This window comes from Neocloeon triangulifer, unplaced genomic scaffold (genome assembly GCF_031216515.1).
Source record: "Neocloeon triangulifer isolate White Clay Creek 2 clone unplaced genomic scaffold, ASM3121651v1 ptg000014l, whole genome shotgun sequence".
Taxonomy (NCBI): Eukaryota; Metazoa; Arthropoda; class Insecta; order Ephemeroptera; family Baetidae; genus Neocloeon; species Neocloeon triangulifer.
The window spans coordinates 10,194,536-10,218,508 of record NW_026775556.1 but is presented as its reverse complement, the minus strand read 5'-3'; the positions used below and the strand labels follow the sequence as shown (position 1 = coordinate 10,218,508).

The window sequence follows — 23,973 nt, the reverse complement described above, 5'->3', positions numbered from 1 at the left end:
CCTCGGCATGAAATATTGCTTGATAAATTGAATTTTTCGCCCCGCCTCTTCATATTGTGTGTTGTGCAGTGGCGAGAGGGTAAAATTGGCGTACAAAGAGAGGATCGATTCGACCCCGAAAAACACGTAAATGCGCTGCTCGCCGCGAGACTATTCAAGTCCGGGACCTCATTATGAGGGTGGCATCCTCCTCCCCCACCAGTGGCCAAATTTGCAGCCGGAAAATTCTGCTTTCAGGTGTCCTAAATAAGCGGGCTGGCTTTTTAGCTTGGCGGCCGTTTACGTGAAAATGGGAGTTTTTAAAAGAACGAGAATTTTGGGTCAGGTCGATAAATTGCTATTACGCCGTAACGTTTTAGAGGTAATTTTGTAACATAAAAACAAAAAGTCGTTTTGTGAAGCAATTTTAGATTGAAAATTACATGCAAGCGCAAAGAATTTTTGCTTACTTGATGGACATGAAAAGTTATGTACGTGTCATTTTTTTAAGAAAAATGTAGATTTATCCTAAAATTACAAAAAAAAATATTTACGTATATTTATCATTTAAAATTAATAAAACATCTAAATAAAAACTAGTCACGTATCTGTTAAAAAGTTTGCTTTTTTGTCTGCATCGCGCCCAATTTTCTAATCTACCCCGTTTTGCAGCAAAATCGATCGGTTTCCAAAGAGAAGAGCAAGCAGTAAGTTAGCACAATATTGGGAACCACCAGTGCGGAAGCTGACGTCGCGATTTCTTGCTCACGCAACCAATCACAAGCAAGATGTGAATTTACGACGCTGCCGAGATAATGCCAATTATTTACAGTTTGCAGACGTTATCTGCGGGCTGCACGCCCCTGAAAGTAGACGCGCCCGACGTACGTGTGGCTGCACAAGATGCTAATTCGCAGTCATTAATTTACCTAACTACCGCTGAGCGAGAGAGCGAGACTTCATTCCACCGCTCACTCTACTCGCCGGCTTAATTTGTTTTCCCAAGTCGGGATTGAAAAGGAACCGGGGTCGCTGCTAATGTGTCTGACGGACGGACAAGCATTAATTAATGTCTGCAGAGCGGGTGGGTGAATGTCGGCTGCCAGCGCACCTTTGGCTCGATATATATCCCGCTCGAGAGCACACAAAGAAGAGCTAATGAAGAATTCATCATGTCGAACGGAGCCCGCAACGCCAGTTTATTTTAAAATCGACGCGGGAATTCCTTGTTTTAATTCAACCGATGTGTGCCGCCGGAAAACCAATGGGAAAAATTGTGAGAAACTATTGTTATGTTTGAATTAAATTTTTTCCAACCATGCGTATAAATTGTTACAGAAAAACAGAGTGGTGCAGTCACGCTGCAGCCCAAACTCAAAGTGAGATGGGACTCGGGAGGGAAAAAATTCACTAGGCTCGAGCAATTCAACTGACCCGTTCCGATTTCATTTGGCGAAATTTATATATTGTCATCCGTTACTTTAAATCCATAACCCATTAAAAATAATTTTTAGTTGCAACAGCCCGAATATTTTTTCATTTTAATTTTTGTCTTCTTTCTGAAATTGTTTCTCATTGATTGAACTGAACGTAAATTAATATTTACATTTTATTTTAACTGCAAGAATATCTTTTCATGCTCAACACATTTCTGAAAAGAACCTACTCCTACGCCTGCTTTTTTCACCAGTTCAATTTGATAAGCAAAGTAGAAATAAAATTCTTAATAGTCTAAGCAATTGATAAAAAATCATATAAATAAGAAAGAGGTAATTTAAACATAAAATTAAGAAATATTTAAAGTATTATATGATAGAATTCAGCTCCGTATGACTGAATTCTCACATAATGGCCGGGTGTTCTTTTGTTGGTGTATTTGCATGATTGTGCGTTATTTCTGCCGCGGTGGAAAGCGACGGCGCCGAAAATCTGCGAGCAAAAAATAGATGGAAACGTCCATCTATCAGCGGGTTTTCTGGGGAAAAAAAGATGCACTCAATTTTGCTGACGTAAAGAGACGCCTTTACGTCTCAATATTTGATTTGGACAATAAAGCGCCCATCAAGGCAGACATGCTGAAATTCGGCGTAATTCGCTCCTTACACTCTATGTATTTATTTATTTATTTTCTTTCTTTCTCGTCGAGTGGGCTCTGAAAGGTCTTGGGCTAACGGCCATGACCATATAATATCTCGGGCGTCTAGCTGTTCGGTAACCAAACTTTTATTGTTACGACGCAATTTTACGAGTCTACCACAGCGGCCGAGCCTGCCAACGGATATAAAACTCAACCGCCCTCATCTATGCAAAATTATATCATTTTTCTTCCAGGCTTTCGGCGAAACAATCAAACGCACACCCGAGCATACGGTTCTCCTTTTTGCGGCAAAGCAGATTAGTGTCTAGTCCAGGCGCAAGAACGGCGATTAATAACCGGCGAGGCAAAATCGTTTCGCCGCTCGCTTAGCTTTATTAATCATGCATGCCACTTTTCCATCGATTTTGCAATCAGGCCGGATGGATTTTTCGATTTCCATGCACGGCAATAATAACCGGGCGGACGTAATTTTTAACAACCACTCGCCACCGCAAACGTGTTTATATGAGCTTGTCATGGGAAGTGCGCTTGACGCGATGGAGATTCAATTCATCCGGCGGGTAAAAACATTGGTCGATTTCCGCAGAAACAGCTTCTGACACTTTCCATGTGCAATTTCATTGCGCAAGAGGCTGGTTAAATTTAGCACTGGCTTGTATCTCGGTGATGCTAATCAGCAACAGTTCCGAGCAGCGAATCAATAAACATCCGTGCATGCCTCGTGAAATAATAAAAACACACGCGACCGAGAGGACATCACCGCCGCGGCCTCGTATGAATATTAATGAGCGCATTATGCTATTTTTTTGCCGGCGTCCCTCCCTGTGTGCGGAATGAGGCCATGCACACTTGAGAAAAACGACGGTAGCCCTGATGCGTAGTTGGGTGCGATGCAACCGACCGAGATCGCTCAGGGATTAAATTTAATTCTTCTGACAACATCGCCTCTCGGAAATGGCAAAGCCGTGTCGGTCGATGGGGGAGAAGACGCTCAGAAAAGTGGCAGACGAATGCAGCCGGTTGCCAACCCAAGCTCGCCGCTGACAATATAAAGCTCGCTGAATTTTGTTTATTGCTGTTCCCGGGGGAAAAAAAAAATTCCTAGCATCATTGGCAACTCATTTAGTCAATTGACAAAGCATTGAAGTCTGATAGGCACTGAGTTTTGTTTGTGTATATTATCTTAAGATATCTCTTATAACAAAAGTCACAATTCAAAAATTAGGAAATAAATAGGTTAAATTTATTTTGTTTAAAATATGATATGAAACTATGAATGGGTTAGTAAAAATTTTAAATTAAAAAATTGCAAATGTTTTAAATTTTTTGATGCCATTTTAAAGCATTCTTTCTTTTTCAACAAATTGGGTAAATTTTTTAAAAATTTCAGGTAAAAATATCATCGGCATTATTTCTCATTTTCTATACCAAGCAAACGTGTGGAAATAGTTTGGTACAAGAGCAGCGGTATGCAACCGTGAGGACGAGGCTGCTGCACACGTTGCCTACTTTTCCTAACAGCTTTTGAGCAACACATCATAGCTTCCTGCATGGGCATGATTGCAGAAGCGCTTGGTACACACAATAACACAAAGCACTGCTTTACCAGCAGCTGATGCGGTTTTATCGAGTTTCAAGTGTTCCTGCGGTTTCGAATTAAATTTTCCGGACGAACAAACCGGGTGTTTTGCAAGTGGTGGTGCTTTGTTTTTTGCTGCGAGTCTTGCAGTGCGGTTTGCTCTCCATTGCAGCATTACTTCTCCTCACTGAAGAGAGCATTCTACTTTCAAACGTCATTCGCACGAGCAACCCTTAACACAGTCTGGCTGGAACGCAATCTCCGGAGATAATTGCAGCCGAAATTTATTCAGAGACGAGGGCAGTAAAAGCGCCCTAAAACAAACCAAGATAAAATCTGATAATATAATATTCACGCGCGTGAAAAACTGCATCCCATTTGCCGACGCCGGGGCCCGAAAGTGCGGCCATTATGCACGCCTCCCAATTTTCTCTCGCCCGTTGCGGCAGCCCGGCCGGCCCGTATTTATTAATTTAATAACCAAACACCATTCGGGCGCGCAATATTTATGCCCGCTCAGCAGCACGGACGAGTCTATACCGCATCGCGCGGGCGGAATTTCAAAATTCATTTACCAAATTTGCAATCGCAGCACACGCCCCGAGCCAATAACACCCCCGGGCGGGGTGTCATAATCCCGCAACTCGGAGAAATGGGTCGCGATGGAATAAATTAGTCGCACACAATATCGCACGTGCCACGCGAAAAAAGCACCACTCGCACGCGATCGAACCGCAGCTGCCGAAGTGCATCGCAATTATTCGATGGGGCGGCTCTGCATATGTGAATAGGGTCACCGCTGGTAGACCTGCGACTCAATCTGATCGCCAACCCGCCGGCTTTGTTTACGCTTGTGTGACAGCGAGTTGCATTTGTCCGCGCGGTAAAAGTGATTGCTGAATGCATGACGTGGAAATAATCCTTGGCAAAAGTGGAGTGGAGCACCGATGCCCAGAGTTATATATGCACAAATCTCGTCGTGTAATTAATTGCAGACGTTGATCCCGGTTCAATTTTAATCCTGGGCAAAAGTGGGGCGAAATGCGGTTTCAGAGATTAGGAAAGTGAAAGAGGATTGGAATCATGATGTACAATGCTATTTTATATGTAATGATTCTAGACGGACAATGCAACCATCCAGCCGCCATACTAAGTGTTGTTTTTTAGCATTACAAGAAAGATATTTTGCAGCTTTTATGAAGCCCATCCATAAAACTTACGTGTTAGATTTAGGCTCTTTCTAAGACGATTCCAGCAGCTATAAAGGTGATTTGTGGCAACTTTAAAAACAGAAATCATACCCTTGATGGTTAATTGATTGAACAAAAGAGGTTTCAATGCGACAATACAACATTTAAACACAACAATGAGAATGCAATGGTTGAAATCAAATAGGAAATTATATTGGTGAAGAATTTCTATCAATGAGAAAATAATAAAATGATTAAAGCACACATATTTCCTTTCACTTTTTTCATCTTGTTAACGAAAATTTAGCTTTAAACGTGTCCATTTAAATTTTGCAAGACAAACAGCCAATTTTACGAGTCTTTTCACTCTGCACGTTTTCTTTCTTTCGTCTGCTGTTACAAAAGCTCGGCCCTGCCAGACGCGAACAAATTTGAAATTTTAATGGCTGGGCCAATTTTGAGCTAGACTTGGCACGCCCAAATAATGTACTATTTCTTTCAACGGCGTCACAGCTCACAACAAATTGCAGCGCGTATTTATGTTCCGTCGCGCGAAGAAAGGCGGAAAGTAATGTGCCTCGCGTGATTCCGTCCTCAAAGAAACGGAGTTCATATATACGTCTCGTGCAAAGAAAAATAATGCCTTTCACACATGTGCATAATGTTAAAAAAAAATAGTACGTGATCCAGATAGAGAGAGAGAGCACACACGTGGCACCCTCTCGGATTATTGCCAGCCTAGATAATTTACAGAGTGCAGCGTGAATTTTATGCACAAGATAAAAAGTATGAATGAAAGTTACGGGGAAAAGCAGTACGTGGCACATGCGAGCTCGTAATAGACGGCCTTAATTCCTCTCTCCGCCCTTTGTGCTCCTTGCAGCGAGAAAGGAAGTGTGGTAATGAGGGTAGTTCTCGTTTGATAAGACTTTGTAATTGAATGTGACGCCAGCAACGACATTGCTTTCACCTTCGGAAAAAACCAGAGTGGCGACACTCGCAAGGAATCGACCGTAAAACGTGATTTTATTTTCCAAGCCAGTCGTAAAAATTTGTTTCAAGGAATGAATAGAATGATAATAATCTGCTAAAAGCCTATTTGGAACGGTTCGAGCCATCAACATGATAAATTATTTATGAATTTCACATTTATTCGAATCTCGTCACAAATTTGTAATAACCTTAAAAGCTCTCATTTTGGTTTCAAAATGTCCTGGGAAAGGACCCTGCGCCACTCTCCCAGATTCGCCATTACTAAAACAGCGGACAAGGTGCAAGCGTGTAGTTTTTGTTAAAGGATTCGCCGCCGGTTAAAACAAACTCGCACAATGCGAGCAAGCCAAACAAAGCGTTTGTCAGGATTATTCGGTGCTTTGTTCTCTGGCCGCTCCGTGGTCCTGTTAAAATTATCTACGACAACTGGCCCTTGTTTTGTGACGTCGGAATTTATTTATGAAGTAGATGCAGCACGCCGTGTTTAATTCGCCTCGTTTTCCCTCTTTTATTTACATTTGTTTGGGTTATTTCCGAGGGAGAGAGAGAAAGAGGTGGATACACCAGTGTGGTTTCTTTTTGGACGCAATCCAAATAAAGGTGAATCTCCCTCACGAAAGAGAATGGTACAATTTTATATTTACATTTTAGTTCTCCAGGAAAATTTATGAAAAAGCCGCTTTGAACTCAAACGAGAGCAAGGCAATAAAAATAATTTACATGCGACGTTGCTCGAATCGGCTCGATTTATTGGGCGTCGCTTTGTCTGTATTTTTACTCTTCTTTGAAATCGAAACATCGCTTCTAAAAACAAAGTCGAGCGTTCTCTGCTCCGGCAGGAAATTGAAATTTCACTAGCGATCTAATTAGACTTTCTAAATAAGTGCGCACCAACGACGACGCCGACGGCACCAGCAGCAGCTGGAAATTTGCATTCTAGCTGATTTCCCAGCAGAACCAGGCTCCGTCTGTCTGCTTGACTGTCGCTTCTTTTGATAATTGGAGAGCGTCGGTTCAGCAGGCACTTAATATTCCTCCGTTTTTCGCGCACGCTCCTCTCCATTACGTGCCGAACAAACACGACGACGATTCTTGGAAATGCGGATGCCGGAAGGATTTAACTAATGAAAACTCAATTTAATGTGAAATTAATTCAAATCTAGAGCGCCAAATTCCATTTAACTGATTGATTCCATGCTGGTCATTACATTCTTAAGCAATTTTTGTTTAAAATTTATTTGAAAATGTTTGAAAATATTATCATTATTTACTTTTTTGATAAATAATTTTTTAAATAAAGATTTTTTGTAACAATGTAACTGTGCGAATTATTATAATTTTTTTTTTAATTTTTATTGTGTGTATTTTATGGTTGTGATGATTAATTGACATGACTGCCCCGCTTTAAAATAATTTTTTTTGTAAGAAAATTCAATTCAATTTAAGATGTTACATGTAAAACGTAATTAAACCAAACAAATATTCCAAATGTCTTTAGATTAGAGTGTAGGTTGATGTTAAAAATAATGTCCTATCGTCTCTTTTTTATAATATGTGAGAATTGGAGTTTTTCAAAAGCAAACTAAATAAACTTAAGGATAAAATATAAATTTTTCTTCTTAATGAATAATTTTAAAAAGATTTTTAATTGAAAATTAAAAATAAAATTAATGATTCATATAATTAAAAATTTTAAAATAATTTTGCAAAAGGTATTAATTTAAGATAAGAAGAAAATAACGATATTGCAAACTAATTTTATTGGTTTCCCAACAAAATATTTGGGTTAAAACACACTCTAGCAAATATGCTCTGCGATTAGCCGAGCAATCTGTTCCATTTCCCAGCTGAATCAGTTTTTAAGGCTGTGGCAAATTTCGTGCCACTTTGGAGCAGATTCGAAACAGATTAAGCCCATAATTCACGCAGATATTGCCGGGCCGTAAAAATTTAGGGTCCCTCTTTCGCTCCATTTCTATCCACAGCAGACAACGAAGTGCACGTCCCGGGGCGCGACTGATTCCGCCGCATATTAAGGCGGTCTACGTGGTCTGATAATAAAATCATTTTACATATTCACGGAATGCGCGGGATTAAATGAAGCCGCGATTTTTGAGCGCGCCGGAGCGGGCAGGCCACGCGCTTGTTGGTTGGTGCACACTTTCAATGATGAGGCCGGCGGGCTGCGCCCGGGATATTACGCATGTGTAGGATTCATGCGTACACGGGCCCGTAATGATACTGCGGATATTTGGCATGCACGCGCTGCCGCTGCTGCATTGTCGAAATGCGCCAGCGGCCTTCCGAGGCGCGACCCGGCCCGAATTCCAACCCGATTTTGTGGGAGGCTGCGTGAATAAGTTATAGTTCGTCTGGCACGCGTCCGTTGTGACATCCGAGCACGGCTTTTTGCACAACGCATAAATACAATTTCACGTGACCGAAACGCGCTTTTCCTGTTTGCGTGCGCCGGATTTGCCAGAGTTGCGACTATATTTCCTGAATTTCGGGTCGATAATCCATAAACATATATACAGCACGATTGTGAAGAGATGCTGTTTTACGCCAGTCCCAAATATATACCCAGCAATTCTCGAGAAAATAACCGGCGCGTCAATCTCCTCGCGGTGAAACTCATAAACATTTACACGGCGAGAAGTCGTATGAAAATAATCCACCCACGTTTGAGCCATCCATAACCCGGAGCAGCGCCTTCGGGCGGGCGCAGTTCATTTTCCCGGAGAGCCGGTCTTAATTTAAAACAGCCCCTTCAGGTAACCCGACTCCTCCTCGTGTGGAGAGGGTTCATAAATCTACGCGTGAGGAAACGGAGTAGAGGGTGGGATTAAATTTGAATGTTTGATCCACTTGTTACGTCCACGCAAATTCAATTATCGCGTTTTTGGCTTCGGTCGCAGCTCCTCCAGTCGGTTAGCTTTGATTCGAGTGCAAAAAGGGGCGCTCAACTTTCACCATTACAATATTCGTCGAGTCAAAATGAAGGATAAAATGATGGCAAATTGCTCGCATCTTCCTCTCCGGAGGAGATATTTCTTGGCAATCGCCCATCTCTCTCTCTCCAGCAGCCATGCTTTTTATCGCCGACCCGCCCGCTCTTTTTCGCCTCTCTCGAACCGCTCTGCTTCTGCTGTATTCGGCCCCTTTTATTTTTAATACAAACATTCGTAAAAACATCCGTGCCAACAACAATCTAATGGAGGCATTAGCACTGTGAAATATGTATTTTTCAGATAAACGAATCTCGAAACCACGCGTTTTGACAAATATTCCTCAAAATATTGCATTTCAGTTTCTACAAATTTATGGCCAACAAAAGCCAGTGGGGTAGTCGGTGTCATTAAAATATACTCCTTTGCAATCTTGATGCCTGTTGATTCTATGAGAAGAAGATAAAAAGTAGTTAAATTTGAATTAACTATGAAAAATTTAACTGTGCAATAAATTCAATCAAATATTAAAAATGCAAAAATATAAAATACATGCGTCATGATCAAACAAGATGATTTATGAGAAAATAATTAATTGTTGTGGAAAATCACAAGTATAAAATTTAACTATATTTGGGCAGAAAAGCCCAGAACCAACCTGCTACCACATGTATTGTAAAATGTCAAACAAGCTCATTTGCCACCCTCTGAGAGTATCTTTGTGACAGAAATTTTGAAGTGTTTGTTCGTTCTTTCTGTGTTGGGTTCTTTGTATCTGCCATCCTCTTTTGATGTTCAGTATTTTAACAAACATCTGCTAGTTGTAATACTTTCACTCTATTACTTAAAATAACTTAAACGTTTAGAATATGAGTAGAACAAATAATTAAATTTTGTAAACATCCTACTGTCATAAAACTTTTCGCCGAAAGCAGTTTTGCTAAATATAATTTAATAATTGCATAAATATTTGTATTATGTAAAAATACTTTTTCCTCTAAAATGCTTCATTCCTTGCGAAAATTCGCAAAAAAAATTGATCCACTTTGTTCAACAATTCCTTTTTTAAATAAATTGTTTTCAACAATTGAATGTCAACAATGTATTTATAACAATGTGGAAAATAAACAACAAAAATTTATAAAAGATTGAAAAATGATTATTAAATTTGTTGCTGAAATTTATTGCTTGATTTTATTCCCTCCAACTTTTCTTTTCAACTTTGTGGCTATTTGTTACTCTTGCATGCTACAATTCCCAATAGGTATGCCCGATTTGAATCTGCGGCGAAAAGATTTGCCAAGACGACACAATAAAACTCGCGAGAAAGATAATGACAAACATCGCGGCGCGGTCTTGTTAAGCACAAATTCCCAGTGCAATAAATCACTTTGTCATCCGGCGCGGCGGCTGCTGTTATTATTATTCCACGACACACAGGTTACACTCTGTGGTAGCGCTCGCGTTTTTACGCGGACTTTGTATTTATTTCACAGGCGGATAGTGTCAAGTGCGCCGTAAAAACGGCCGGCTTGCGAACACACTTAATCCGTTTCCTCCGCGGCGCGCTCGCTATTTTTATTTAGCCCAGATCGGCCTCCGCCGCGCGCGAAATTGCTATCGACTTTTATGACGCATCTGCCGAGTAATGAGCTGCAGTTTGTCCGGCGACGGCGCTTTTTATTTGGACCAAACTACGCAGCAATTTGTCATTCCGCACAGCAGAGACAAATTCCTCCAGGGGGACCTCAGGAATTCACAATGCTTTGTACTGGGCCAAGACGATTCAAGCGTGAGGCCTTTCCCCAAAGCCCTTTTCACTTCAAGGGTAAAAAATTCATAATATGCCTCAAAAAGCTCTTCTTACAATGCTCATTTCCATAATTGTTCTAGCCTTTTGAGGCGAAAATTTCCGTTTCGGAGCTTCTTTTCAACGCCATGAATTAATTATTTCTCATTAAGGTGTCCCATTTTTAAGAGGCTTCATCCATCTAGGACAAACTACCCTCTTGCTGCTAAATTTGCAGTGGATCTCATCAAACAATAATTGCTTTCCGCGAGAATAAATTTCCAAAGGAGCCGTCATTAATCTTGCAGTTTTTCATTAGAGACCAGTGCGCGGAAAAAAGAGACGGAGAGGAAAAGAGGATCGTAATTTCCCTCTCCGGCTCTCTCGGAAATGCTGGAAGAGCGTTCTTTATTGCAGCATAAAATTACAGAGTTCTTCGGCAAGTTTGTGCTTGCACTCGGAATATTGCGTGAAAAATGTGCGCATCAGAGGCAATTGCAATGCACTCTGGGATGACACGAGAGAGATCAGTATTTATACAAGTGCTTGCGATTTTCGCTCAGTGGCGCAACGCGCTCGGGGTTATTCATCCGCCGCCACGACTTTTGTTTCCGCACCGCGGAACAACGTGCACTTCGCCCTCAAGGGGCATGTAAAAATTATTATGAAACTTTTTAGCACGTCCAACTACACCAACAAATAAAAATTTTAACTGTATGCTCATGTAAATTTTACATGGAGTTGAATAATAAAACAAAAAAATAAAAAAATTTAAATTATCTGAAATTTATGATGGAATAAATTATTTTGAGGCAAAATTTAAAATAGCTCATAGTATTATATCAGGAAAAGTGCTACAGATAGGATAACAAAGCGACTTTTCGGAAAATATATTTTTGTGCATAATGGAAAGTGTATATTAAAGGAGGAAATGCGAGAATAATATAATTCACTTTTCTGTTCTGAAATTTACTAATGAAAGTTTTCAGGAGAATAAATTTTAGTATAGAGGAGAACAATTTTCTAATTGTAGGTTATTTGTTTTCGTTCTGGAAAATATTGAAGAGCTAATGCAACATATAAGGTAATGCATGATGTAGTATTTGTAATGGTTTATATTTATTTATAAAAATTATAAAAAGTAAAAAATTCAATGCTTATATTAAAATTTAAAAATAAAATTAAACATAAAAAAAAAATATATATATATATATATATATATATATATATATATATATATATATATATATATATATATATATATATATATTATTTAATTATTATAAAACTTGTTAAATTTTAATTACCTAGATTCTAACATTGATATCATTAAAAAGGGAATTGCAAGAGGCTAGTTCTGAATTACTACCATTCAGAAAAATATTCAAAATCTGAAAATTTTATAATGATTAACAACAAATTTCGGCTGTTCTTTTTTTTTCTTAGTATCAATTAATATCGATTTAAATGAGAATAAAGAATAAATAATAAGTAAAGAAACTATTTGAGTACTACTAAATTTTTCAGGAAGGAAATTGCATTCCCGTTCAGAAATATAGACCAATACGGAGCAAAGCCATAAATTTTCAGCTGTGGGATAAGCGTGTAATAATTTATGCCCCGGTACATTTCAAAGTGAGCCCTCTCAATACCTCAGGCCGATTTTACTATGCGCCAAGGTTGGGCAGGGCGCAACTAATTCCTAGTTCATGAAGTGAGATGCTTTTTGCCCGCATCTATATTTCACTTTTTCCGCCGAGCGTCCGTTCGCGCACGCGGCAACGGCACAAACCACTCTGGCAGCAACTAAACTCAAAGCGGGACCCATGAATTATTGCCCATAATTTTTTACGATTTGTGCGCTGCAGAGTGGTGCGACCGTCCGACCACCCCGTCGCCGCTGGCCAGTTGCAAAAATTCATTTCGCTAGGCTCCGTCGAGTGCACCATGTGGCGTGCGGATTAAATATTTCCAAGCTCACGCGCGCGACAAACTATTCCTTCTTTTCGTTCTTTCGCAACCATGGAAATTCTGTATTATCTCCTATACGGTGTTATAAGGCTTAGAAGGGTTTAAAGTGGAGTTGTCGCGCGCGAGCAATTATTATCCCGGCAGAGCGATGTTTGCACCAGCACGAGGAAAATCGACTTGCGAAATGCAGATGATGCAGCAGCTGCTCGTTAATGAACACAATCCTCTCGAGGAATTAGCTCGTTCTATCTCTCGCGAGAGTGTATGTTTGCACCGCACTGAATCCGTTGCAGCGTTTCTATTTATTGAAACGCCGCGCTTTTTCTGCCTCATTTGCATTGTGAAACGCTTCGTTTTGCTCTGAAATAAATTGTTTGCCGCGCCTGCACACTGTCACTACAAGCGTTCTCAAGCTGCAAGCAAAGGATACAGTATTTCGCCCCTACTTAACATCTAGTCTCTTTTAAAAGGAAGCCGGTTGTTGCTTTTGAAAGAACACAATAACAATTCCATTGTAAGCTCAAAGCATCATTTATCATTTGAAAAAAAAAGATGAATAACTCAGAGTTGCGTTGGTGTATTAGGCAAAGATCTTTGTAGGCTACCAAACAAGCTTCTGCAAAAAGTTGAAACAAACGTTCTGATACAATTTTCTTTTTGAATGCCATTAGAGTTCCTTTGGGATGTTAAAATTTCTACCCAAATTTTACTGTTGTTAATGATCAAGAGGTCCAGAAAAGCCATGCTTTAAACCTTTTAAGCCATTCTTTAAACCTTTTATAGCAAATTTCAAGAATAATATTAAGAAAAAGTTTATTTTAGTTAATTTTGAAGGCGAGCGTTTAATATTTTTGCAATTTCTAGTGTTTGATTTTCTCTCTCTCTCTCTCTCTCTCTCTCTCTCTCTCTCTCTCTCTCTCTCTCTCTCTCTCTCTCTCTCTCTCTCTCTCTCTCTCTCTCTCTCTCTCTCTCTCTCTCTCTCTCTCTCTCTCTCTCTCTCTCTCTCTCTCTCTCTCTCTCTCTCTCTCTCTCTCTCTCTCTCTCTCTCTCTCTCTCTCTCTCTCTCAATTTCCATTTAAGCGTATAAATCACTTAATTAATACGCATGTTTTTTATGCATGAAAATATAATTTTTAGAATAATTTAAGACTATTTAAAGTGCATTAAAGTATTTAATAATTAAATTTTAATTAAATTAATAATTTAAATTTTAAAATATTGGCAAATTTACATATTAGATATTGTTGAAAAATTCAAAGGCAAATCAAAATGTAAAATTTAATATTTTCTGCTATTTTTAGCAAAAGAACGCTTGCTTCTTGAACAAAGCACATCATTAAAGCGCGTGAAAAGCTTCCAGTGATTCATAGTGTCATTTGTGTAAAGTTAAAAGCCACCTATAAATTCCACCACCTTAATAAAAACAAACCTCCCCGACGCAACGTTCATGACGTCAGCGGCAGTAAAATTGAAATTTACAGCGTGGAATGTCTCGGTCAAAGTAAATCAAACTTATCGCGACAATTACAACCTAATGGTCGTCTCCGATAATAAAATGACTGGAAGTGGTTCCCTCTCCCCTAGCCTTCGTAAGGGAGGGTGAGCTGAGTGAGTTAGCAATTCCCTCTACGTCACTGTTATCGTGCGAAATTACCGGCAATCGAGGATGTAAATTTTAATTAGCCGTGGTGTGCGCAATGCAGCTCTGTGAATTCGAATGGCCAGGCCCGCTTTTCTCCACTCTCGGCAGCAGCAGCAACAGTTTGGAATCCACTCGGCCCGGCCACTGCTGCAATATTCATTTATTAAACACACGCTCGCTCTCCGACGGTCCAGAGCTGCTGCCGTCGTTGCGTGTGCTTTGTTCATGTTGTAATGAATTTCATCGTGCACAACAGCAAATTAAATTAACCTTCCTTTCTGAATGACTGCGTCCACTCAATCTGTTTGTGCTCGTGAATTTGTTCAACACAACCAACAGAGTAGCTTGTTTGAAAGTTATTTGAAAGATTGTAAAACTTTAGAATTCATTTCAAATGGATTGAAATATTCATTAATTGAGCTTTTATGGCAATTTTATGCAGCATATAAATTCACACTCACTGTCATAGTGCATATTTCATCCGTAGCCATAATTCAAAGATTAATTTAATTAAATATCACTCCCATCTGTGGGCAAACTAATGCAGTGCAGTGTAAAATGGAACATAAATAACGACGCTGTAGTTCCACGAGCTTAATTTACTTTTCTATCGTGCGACAGTTTCATAAAAATGAATTATATACTCGTTTTAAATTATATTTTTATATGAACCACGTGTATCTCTTTCCACATTAACAGTAAGACATTTTTATTTGAATTTAAAATATGAGAGGAATCGTGGAAAAGTAATATAAATTTCATGCCATTGAGAGTAACAGATGTTGTTGAGTTCAAACAGGCACTAACTTTTTTGAGTTGCTTTCTTTACAGCCCTTTCCAGGCACGCCGGGTTATTTGCTTTTTAAGGGTCAGTAAATGAGGTATCACATATTCAATTTGAGCCTGCCCGTGAATATGAGGGAAATTAAAAATTTAGCATTCGCGAGCCAGTTCAAATTACTTGGCCGAAACTTCATGCAAACATACGCTCCATCTCATTTTACGAGGAAAACATTTTTCATCTCTGTAAGCCTCTCTTCATAAAACTGGGCAAATAACTCTCCAGCGCAACGCTCCGTGCGTGTATGTGGTGCTGCCACAATATTTCTGCAGCAGTATTAAGAGCCACATCTCGGGCTGTGGCGCACTTGTATAAAAACTAGACACTCTCTCCCCGCAATATTGAGCACGACGATAATCAAATACCAAACAAGCTACAACAAAACAAGCACTTGCGAAAAAAGGACGAGTCGTCGTGCGCTCGAAGAGATAAAATCTCAAGTTTAGTGCCCGAAATGATAATGAAGTCACATCGTCTGGCGCCCGCTCTTTTTATTTGAAACCAGACAACAGGAATGTGAATGAAGCGGCAGTGGTCAGTCAGAACTGCTGCTGCAGAGTTTAAAAAAAGACTTCGACCACCACATAAAACGCAATGTATTTATCGCACCGCTCATGTTTACAAAAAAAGTTGAAGAACAATAAATAAAAGTGATCCGAATGAGCGTCGCAAACACGAGGCCCCCCACCGGGCTGCGGTGGCGAAGGCGTGAACTCTGTAGTAAGGTGTGCACCATCTTTCTTTCTCCTCTAAAAGATCCCACCGCTGAGATAAAAAGAGCCGGGAGGTAAATAAAGGAAATTAATCCTCCTGGGCGCGGTCAATTTGGCTGGATTTAATGTTATAGCTTCTGCAGTGCGCTGCTGCGATAATATTTATTCGCTCGGCATTATCTTTTAATTTTATTCCCAGGCCGGCAAAAAAACGGCGTGTTCCGAGCTGCTTCCCTTCACGGACAGCAGGGTTTTATGGTCGGGGGCCGTGTTTTGCGCGTTTTATTTGCGTCACGTCAACTTTCGACTTAGGGGACCGGCAACGGTGCACTGTTTACTGGGGCAAACGTCATCATTCTTCCAAGCAGAACATATGGAAAAGTCGATACTTTTGTTTAGAGAAAAGGGAAAGAAGAAGACAATATGGTGTGTCTACGTTTTCAAAATATTTTATGAGCAATATGGCTGAAAGCTTCTATTTTAAGCGCCTTAATTTTCTTAGACTATGAAAGTTTAAACATTTAACTACTAACTCATAATAGATCATCACGTGTCACAAGTCCGTGCATGCTTCAGAAAGATTTATTTTTTATCTTCATAACTTGGCACCGCCAGATTTTTAACAGTGAAGTTTTCTTCCTTTAGCATTAAACCGTTTCTCTGGAAGCAGTTTCAAAATAACACGTAACTTCTTTACATTCTCAGATAGTGTCAATCTGGCTTTTCGAGTGAAAAAGGCACATAATGTCGACAAAAAAAAGTAGAAATCGTTTGCGTGATAGCGAAGAGTGGCGACTCGTAAGAGAGGATAACGATATTGGAACAAGAAATTACAGTCATAAAATCGTCTGCTCGTATCAGTACAGGCCGTAAATCAGGGTCTGCTGCTGGAATCAATGGCGCAAATCCAAGTAAAAAAAAACGATTGTAAGACATTTTATTGAAGAGAAATGAAAGTTTTCCCATAGCACTTGTGCGGAAAAAAACACAAAAACAGCCCCATATTTTTAAATTATATTTTTTAGCCGTTTTGATGTGTGAGAAAGAAAATAAAATCAATTCTGCAGTAAAATACCCGCACACTCTTCGAACACACCAAAATCAATACGCGGACGAGCTGCGAGCTTAAGGAACTGCCGCTCCACTCTTCATTTAATAAATCTGCCAAATGGCCGGTAAAAGAAGTCCAGAAAGTGGTGTGAAAACTGCCGTGTAAGAATCCGCGGAGATTAAATCGGCTCGTCTGCAACTTTCCAACCGATTGAGTCTATCACTGGCTGTTATCGGAGAGGTCGTCCGGAGAAAAATCGCCCTCGGCTGTGACGCGAGCGGAGAAAAATGAACGCGGCTTCAAAGTAGATTTTTTCGTTTTTCGTCGGGGATGCCGCAAATAGGACGGTCGGTTCAAATCATGCAAACGATGATGATGCCGTGAGGCGGCGGATTACTTTTATTAGGTCTGCTCTGGAGGTGCTGCCTGTGTGTGATTATTTTTAAATTTAACGACGTCATGCTCTGCTCGAGCGAGCATAAAAACGACAACTATGTCTTCTACACACAGAGTGAAATCTCACAGTCGGTTGGTTGGCTTTGATAATACAAATGGCATTAATAAAGACTCGTCGTTTTTACGGTCGCAGTTCAAATTTAGAGCGAATAAAAACGCGCGAGGCTCTTTTGGGCGCTTGGGGTGGGTGGCTGATCATGCGGCAATTTGTTTCGCGCGCAGCCACTAATTGGCGAGAGAGGAGAAAAAAAACACAGGCTGATCGTTTTCCGCCTTAATGACGCACTCTTCGGCAACGGCTTTTAATTGACAGCGCACCACCCTCTTTGTAAAATGGCTTTTTTTGTCCGGCACTAGCTGCTCTTGATGAAGCCGTTTTGCTAAAGAGAGTGAAAAAAAATGCCTAAAGCGTTGTTGCTGCTTTAATTTATCAGCTGAGACTTGCGATTCTTTTCAGTGAAAGATGCTTTTCATGAAGCTTCTAGTCACGAAACGGTTCATTATTTACAGCTTTTTTATTTCTCTAACCGTCACTTTGAGTAGATTTATATTACGCTTATTTTTTTTAGTCTCTGCCCTGGGAAATTCAGAGGGCACAAACCGTAACCGAATCTTGCTTTGGTGTAACACTATAATAAATATTCTTCTGACATAAATGACATTTATGTCTCAAAGAAAAAGATTAATCGACATGGAATGATTTGACTATTTCAAATTTTCATACTCTTAGCAAACCCGTATTGAACTCCAATGTTTGTTAATTGTTAATTTTTTGTTCTCTTATTTTTTCTAAATATTTTTTGGAAGTGAAGATAAATATTTTACTCCAATTTGAAAATAAAAATCCCTGAAGTTAATTTAACAGGTATTTGAGAGTATCAAAATGCAAAAATTGAGCAAAGCAGTATTAAAAAATCGTCTGTACCTACCATTTTTTTTTTTTTATTTATTCTGATGAAAATTGTCTCTTGTCAGCAAATAGTCCAAATTTGGCCTCTAAGTCAGCAGTTCAGTTTTTCCCACACAAATTTCACGCCGAGTGCGTGCAAGAAATATTTTATTCACGGGTTTTGTTGCATGGCGGGGCAGCATTATTGCCATTTAGGGAGTGCGCTGCGCCACACTCTCTGCCAATTTGTGTTGCCTGCTTAAAAAAGTACGCCGCCCTCTGTTCCGAGAAGCTGCCGAGACTCTGACACAATTGCTTATGAATAATTTATCCAGGATATCGGCGCAAATATCATTAGGACGCAGATGCCGAGGCCAAACGCGCGTCGAGGGGCGCGAATTTAAAATGGATAAGCTGCTGCGGGGTAAATAAAAATAAGGCCGCTCCAGTTTAACCCCAAACAATAATGGCGAGCGCGAATCTATTAAAAAAACGAGCAGATGCTTATGTTTGCTTTCCCCTCCGTCCATTCGCCCAACCGTGCAATTCTTTCTGAGGAAAGTCTCGATGGGTTTGGGTTTGCCACAGCTGGGAGTGCAGCAAGAGAGCGACGGACTCTCTGTTCTAATAAAACCGGGCCGAATCAGCATTAATTGATTTTGTCTGGCTGCTTGCATATGGAAAACAGTCAAGAACACGTGTCGCTCTGCTTGTAATGTAAATGCTGTAGAGTAATGCAAATAATGCACAATAATCATGAATGTTGGTGACGTTTTGTTTTGCTCTATTTGCAGACACTTATTCATAGAAATCGTTGTGCACATCGGCTTTATTTAATTTTTTCATATTCACAACTGACAAATTCCAACGAAGAGATCAGCGATTGAGGATTAATTATAGTTGCAGGCACAACTTTTGAAAGTAGAAAAGCACTATTAATTAAGCGATGTAAACTAGAATTATGCATTATTTATTATATTGCACCCTGTCAACATATATTAACTACTGAAAATTCAAAGCTGGATTATTTTCATTATTATTTATTTATAAAATATTATACTTCTCATTTCATAAACGGACGTTTAAACACACCTAATCTAATTTGAATGCCAATTATTTTCTTATTTTTTATTTTTATGATCTTAACGGAATGAAATAATGATAATAAGCAAAATTAATCAATAAAAAGGAACAATGAATTCCAATGATTTACATAAAATGTGTGTAAATTTGTGAAAAAAATTTTTTTAATTATAGAAACTTTTTTAGAATAAATATAAAACAAATTTATTTACTTCATAGTATTTTAGAAATTTTATTCAATTATATAAAAATATTTAATTTATGAAAAAAAGTTAAAGATTTTCTTTAAGAAGTGTTCGTCGAAGCCGCTGTGTAACTTTCAACAAAAGGAGACCCGCAATACCGGCTTCGTGACGCCATCCTTTTACAATAAAAGCACAACGGGCTGATTTCAGCAGAAATATATTCACTCCGCATGGCCCCCCGAACAGACCGAAAATAGGCAATCCGCGCAGCTCATCAGCCGAGCATGTTGCCTAGCGCCCGATTCTCACAGGGGCTAACCTAATCTCGCTTTACGTGTTCGAGACACGGACCGAGTGCAAAGGACGCAGTGAAATGCGAATTTCCTGTCTGCGGAGAAGTTATTTCGGCCCGAGCGACTCTTTTCTTCCTTTTTGGTACGCGCGACGCTCTCACTCGACACGAAAGTTAAACAGAAAGTAAGAGGTAGTAGTTGGCGCCGCAAGAAACAGGCTCAGGGAGAAGAACGAGCCAACGGAGTGATTAAATTTTAATGACCGCCCTCTCTAGTGGTTGTCATGCGACAAGATCGATCCTAATTAGAGAATTCTGCAGAATGGAAAAAAAGTCCTCGTCGCCTTTTTCTTCCGCTCCAACTAACTGCATAATTCACAGAATCACAAGAGGTGACTTTTGTTTAGATTCCACAACTTTTATCTAACAGTCGACCCGAGTAAACAGAGCCGAGGGCTGCATAATATTTGCTCTAATGACTCGTCTAGAGCGGCAGGAGACACGCTAGAGCTATAATTACCCAACCGAGGTTGAATGGCAAATAATGTACTTTTGACGAGAGGCTGCAGCTTTAATTACAGAATACATTTAGGAAGACTTTCTTTTCCTCACAAGGGAGCAAAGGCCAATATTTGCCGAACCCTAACGAGGCGAGAATTTCGGCTAAATGCGAGTAGATTATTTTTACTTTATCCTTTTTCGCCTGAAGACGTCATTCATTAATCTCCGAGGAATCTGTGCAAGTTTGTTTTGACAGAGCTTTTCGCACAAAGGTATGCTGCTGAGTAATTAATGAAGTCTTTGGCGGAATGGTGTGTGCTTAGTTCGTGTAGAGGGTGAGTCGGAATTCTGCTTATAGCTTCTTAAGCCGAGCAACAGCTCTATTATCAAAGCTGTGACGCAACTCTAACGCCCCTTGACGTCCGGAAGGACCTATTACTGGCACATCCTCCTCATATCCCGTGATATGAGAATTGATTGGCCAAAGTTTCCGCCAAAATCGCTAGATTGAATAAATCATAATCCAATAATACAACATAAGACAACACATAAAATAACTAAATATAAAGTATTTATTTTATAAAGAAATTAAAGGGCATAGAAAATTAATTTAACATAAACTATATATTCCGCTAAAACAAATAACAGAACAAACGAGAAACAATTCTAATAAACCTCACAAGCAAATAAGACTATTCTAAAAATACAAACTAAAGTGAAATAATTTTCAACTAACAGAAGTATAAATTACTGCGAATCTGAAATTCAGCTGACGAATGCCCTGGAAAAATGTTGCGAACTTTCTACTGCCGGTTTTGGCACTTGGTTTTGCTATTGAGTGGGGCTGCGTGAGTTTCGTGACTGATTCGATTACGTACCCTGCGGTCTATACCTTGTCTGCTCTCACTACTTTTGAGTGCTCTCTCGCTATGGCAGTGCTGCTGTTTGTGCTTTTTTTTAGAATATAAAACGCACCGTGACTGAGTCGGCGTCGAAGGCGCTGAATGCGTTCAGAAATGGGCGCCGGTTCTCGGTACGGTCTTTGCAGTTTGGAGCATTTTGGGGCCGCAGGGGCCGCCGGGGAGGACCGCTCGGAGCCCTGCCGGCTCAGGAGATCCATGATCTCCGGCGCTTGCAGGTACACCAAGGGCCGCAGCGGCTCTTAGCAGACAGATCAATCAGTTAGAATTTTCTTCCTGCACAGGCTTGAAAGGCTGCAAGAGCGCATGCAACGCAGGCCTTCAACGAAACCGGGGCGACGAGCGGGAAGAGGAAAAAGGAAAAGTCAAAGGACCAGAAGTCTGCACGGTGAATCCCGCCTATCAGCCATCTCTGCTTGTGATGTCGCGCGCGCCCGGCACAGAAACGTCGAGATAAAAATCTCTTTCTTTGAGCTTTTGTGCGGCAAAATGCTGAGCCGACTGCGGATTATTGCTTCAAACCGATTCGGCCGACCTTGTTTGCACTCTAGATCACCAAGTTGGCTTAAAATAAGTTTTATTGAAAATCACCAACTTCAAATTTCGTGTAGAAGGATCTAATTAAAAAAATATATACTTTGGCACTTAAATAAAGTGTTCATTTTTGTGTTGAATTGAATAAAATAAAACTTTATTCTTCATGAAACATTACAACTCTAAATTTTATTGCGCGTGTGTATTTTGTAGACTATTTTATTACTTAGTTGATCTGAATAGAACCTTTCAGCGTAAAAATTAAATAATAATAATAAAAATTTTTATTTTTTTTTAGCAGGTGGCGTGTAAAGCATTATAGGCAAAAAAAAACTAGTTGGTAGCTTTAAGTTGTTAAGCATAATTATTTTTATTTTTCTATATGAATATTTGTCTTTTTTTTTTTATTGATCTCCCGACGTAAACCAGAATGTTCTAGATGTAAAAAGAAAAATTCTCATTAAACTCCAGGCTGGACTGATTGTTACCTTATCACTCTTTGTTATCAATGATTGTAAAAAATTCAGTAAAAATTAGAATCAGCCTAGTGGGTCTAATTGGTTCTATGGAAAAACATTGTTATCGGCCCTTGAGATTTAGCATGCAAGACTGCTATCGCTTCGCCACACTCAAGAGGGATAAATAATTATTGAAAAAAAATTAAATGTTTCTTTTTACTAAAAAACAAATAAGAACATCTGAAATCAAATTTTTTAAGTTATGTTCTGTGAGGAATTCTTTCCTTGCAAGAATTTGGAACTTTCTCCAAGAGAATTTACATGCCCGATCCAATTTTATCAAAGATTGAATTATTTTCAGCGATTTATACAAGCAAACTTAAACTTAAACAGTGGAGCTTTTCCGCGTAAGCGCGCATTCAATATTCAACAGCAAGCTCGCGCAAAGTCGGGCAAACAACACGTAAAAACTATAAAATACACACACACTCTCTCGAGAGTGCACCCTCACAAAGCTCATTGTTATTACGACGGTTCCACTTGCAGAGACAACTGTTGACTAATGTCGCTTTCATGCCCGCGAGGAAAGCGCACGGACTAATAATAAATAGCACAAAACGCAAATTCCCACCGTCCAGGCTGCAAAACAAGCTCACGCACCTGATACCGCGCGCGCTATGCCGTACGTGTTATATAATAACTCAACACGACACGTTCGGGAACAATTTCATTTGCATAAATGTGGCGATTAAATCGGTACAACATTCGTTAATTACAAAACGCTTTCCTGGCCACGGTCAACAAATTCGCGTGCGATCATAATCGAAAAAAGGACGTCTCGTGCAGACTTCTCATTTAAAAGGGTCCAAAGTTTTAAGTGAAAAAAGAACTCACCAACGGCGGCGCTAACACTGGGCCGGGCCTGCTGGGGCAGATTTACAACAGTCTCGGCTCGTACATCGTTTTTACTGCTGGCGTCCACTTGCTCCATGTCGTCGATCTGTTGATTGAACAAAATCAGTTCCGTGTAATTCATATTTTTCTCTGGTGTGTGCGGTTTATGTAATGTATATGGGTAGAGCAAAATTTACGCGCGCCAACTCAAGTGCGACGCAGTATTGCGAATGGCAACTCGATACGGACGTGCGAAAAAGTAGAGAAATAAAAAAAACTTACTTTAAGGTCCACTTGGGTATCGAGGGTCTCCAGGTTGAAAAAAGAGTGAAACTCACGAGCGGCGGAGAGGAAGACAAAATAGTTGTCGGCGAGCTAGCGCTATTGCGGCAAAAGCGGCCAAATTATATCTCCGTGTAGATGATATGAGAGCGCGAGTGGTGGTGCTGTACGGCTGGTGTCAAAACATCCCCTCGCTCGCAGGCACCCTGTGTGTGTTGTGTTGGCGTCTCTCCCGATATGTGCTCAATGAAGTCTCATGAAAATAGTCACGTGCCTTCGCAGGTCCCAATCGAATGTCCGTCGCTCGTTCGTGACTCGGTGCGATCAAATTTTAATACTAAATTCACGGCTCCCGTGTTTACTTGTCACTTCTGCTGCATACCTCTTGCCTCTTTCCCGTGGAAACGCTGGTGCTCTGGGGGGCGTGGTTTAAACATTGCCATCTGGAGAACCGGTGGTAAAGAAATTTCACTACCGATAATTAAAAATTGCATTATTTGTAAAACATTTTCGATCCATTGTTCATGGCAAAGTACTCATTAATAATTTACCTTCCAAATTAAATGCTCATAGTTTAGCATTTCACTCATAATAGAGTTACGGTTCCCAACCGGTTATTGAACTTTGCTCCAGTGAGCACCGTCACCGCCACGACCGCCTGGATGCTGCAACCCGCTGAACACCC

General features: G+C 40.0%; 1 protein-coding gene across 2 annotated transcripts in view; it reads right to left on the bottom strand.

Annotated features, from left to right (window-relative positions):
* Window positions 1-23,693, bottom strand: part of LOC132202024 (band 7 protein AGAP004871-like) — a 54,441-nt gene extending 30,748 nt beyond the window's left edge. Inside the window, exons 1-3 of one of the 2 annotated variants that reach the window (XM_059628643.1) lie at window positions 23,289-23,693; window positions 23,007-23,112; window positions 4,877-4,936 (exon numbers count right to left, since the gene is read on the bottom strand). In XM_059628643.1, coding sequence (XP_059484626.1) covers window positions 4,877-4,936; window positions 23,007-23,103 — 157 coding nt within the window. In that variant the 5' untranslated portion in view covers window positions 23,104-23,112; window positions 23,289-23,693. The remainder of the gene's footprint in view (window positions 1-4,876; window positions 4,937-23,006; window positions 23,113-23,288) is intronic. The other variant, XM_059628644.1, reaches the window with a different exon arrangement.
* Window positions 23,694-23,973: the final 280 nt, after the last annotated feature.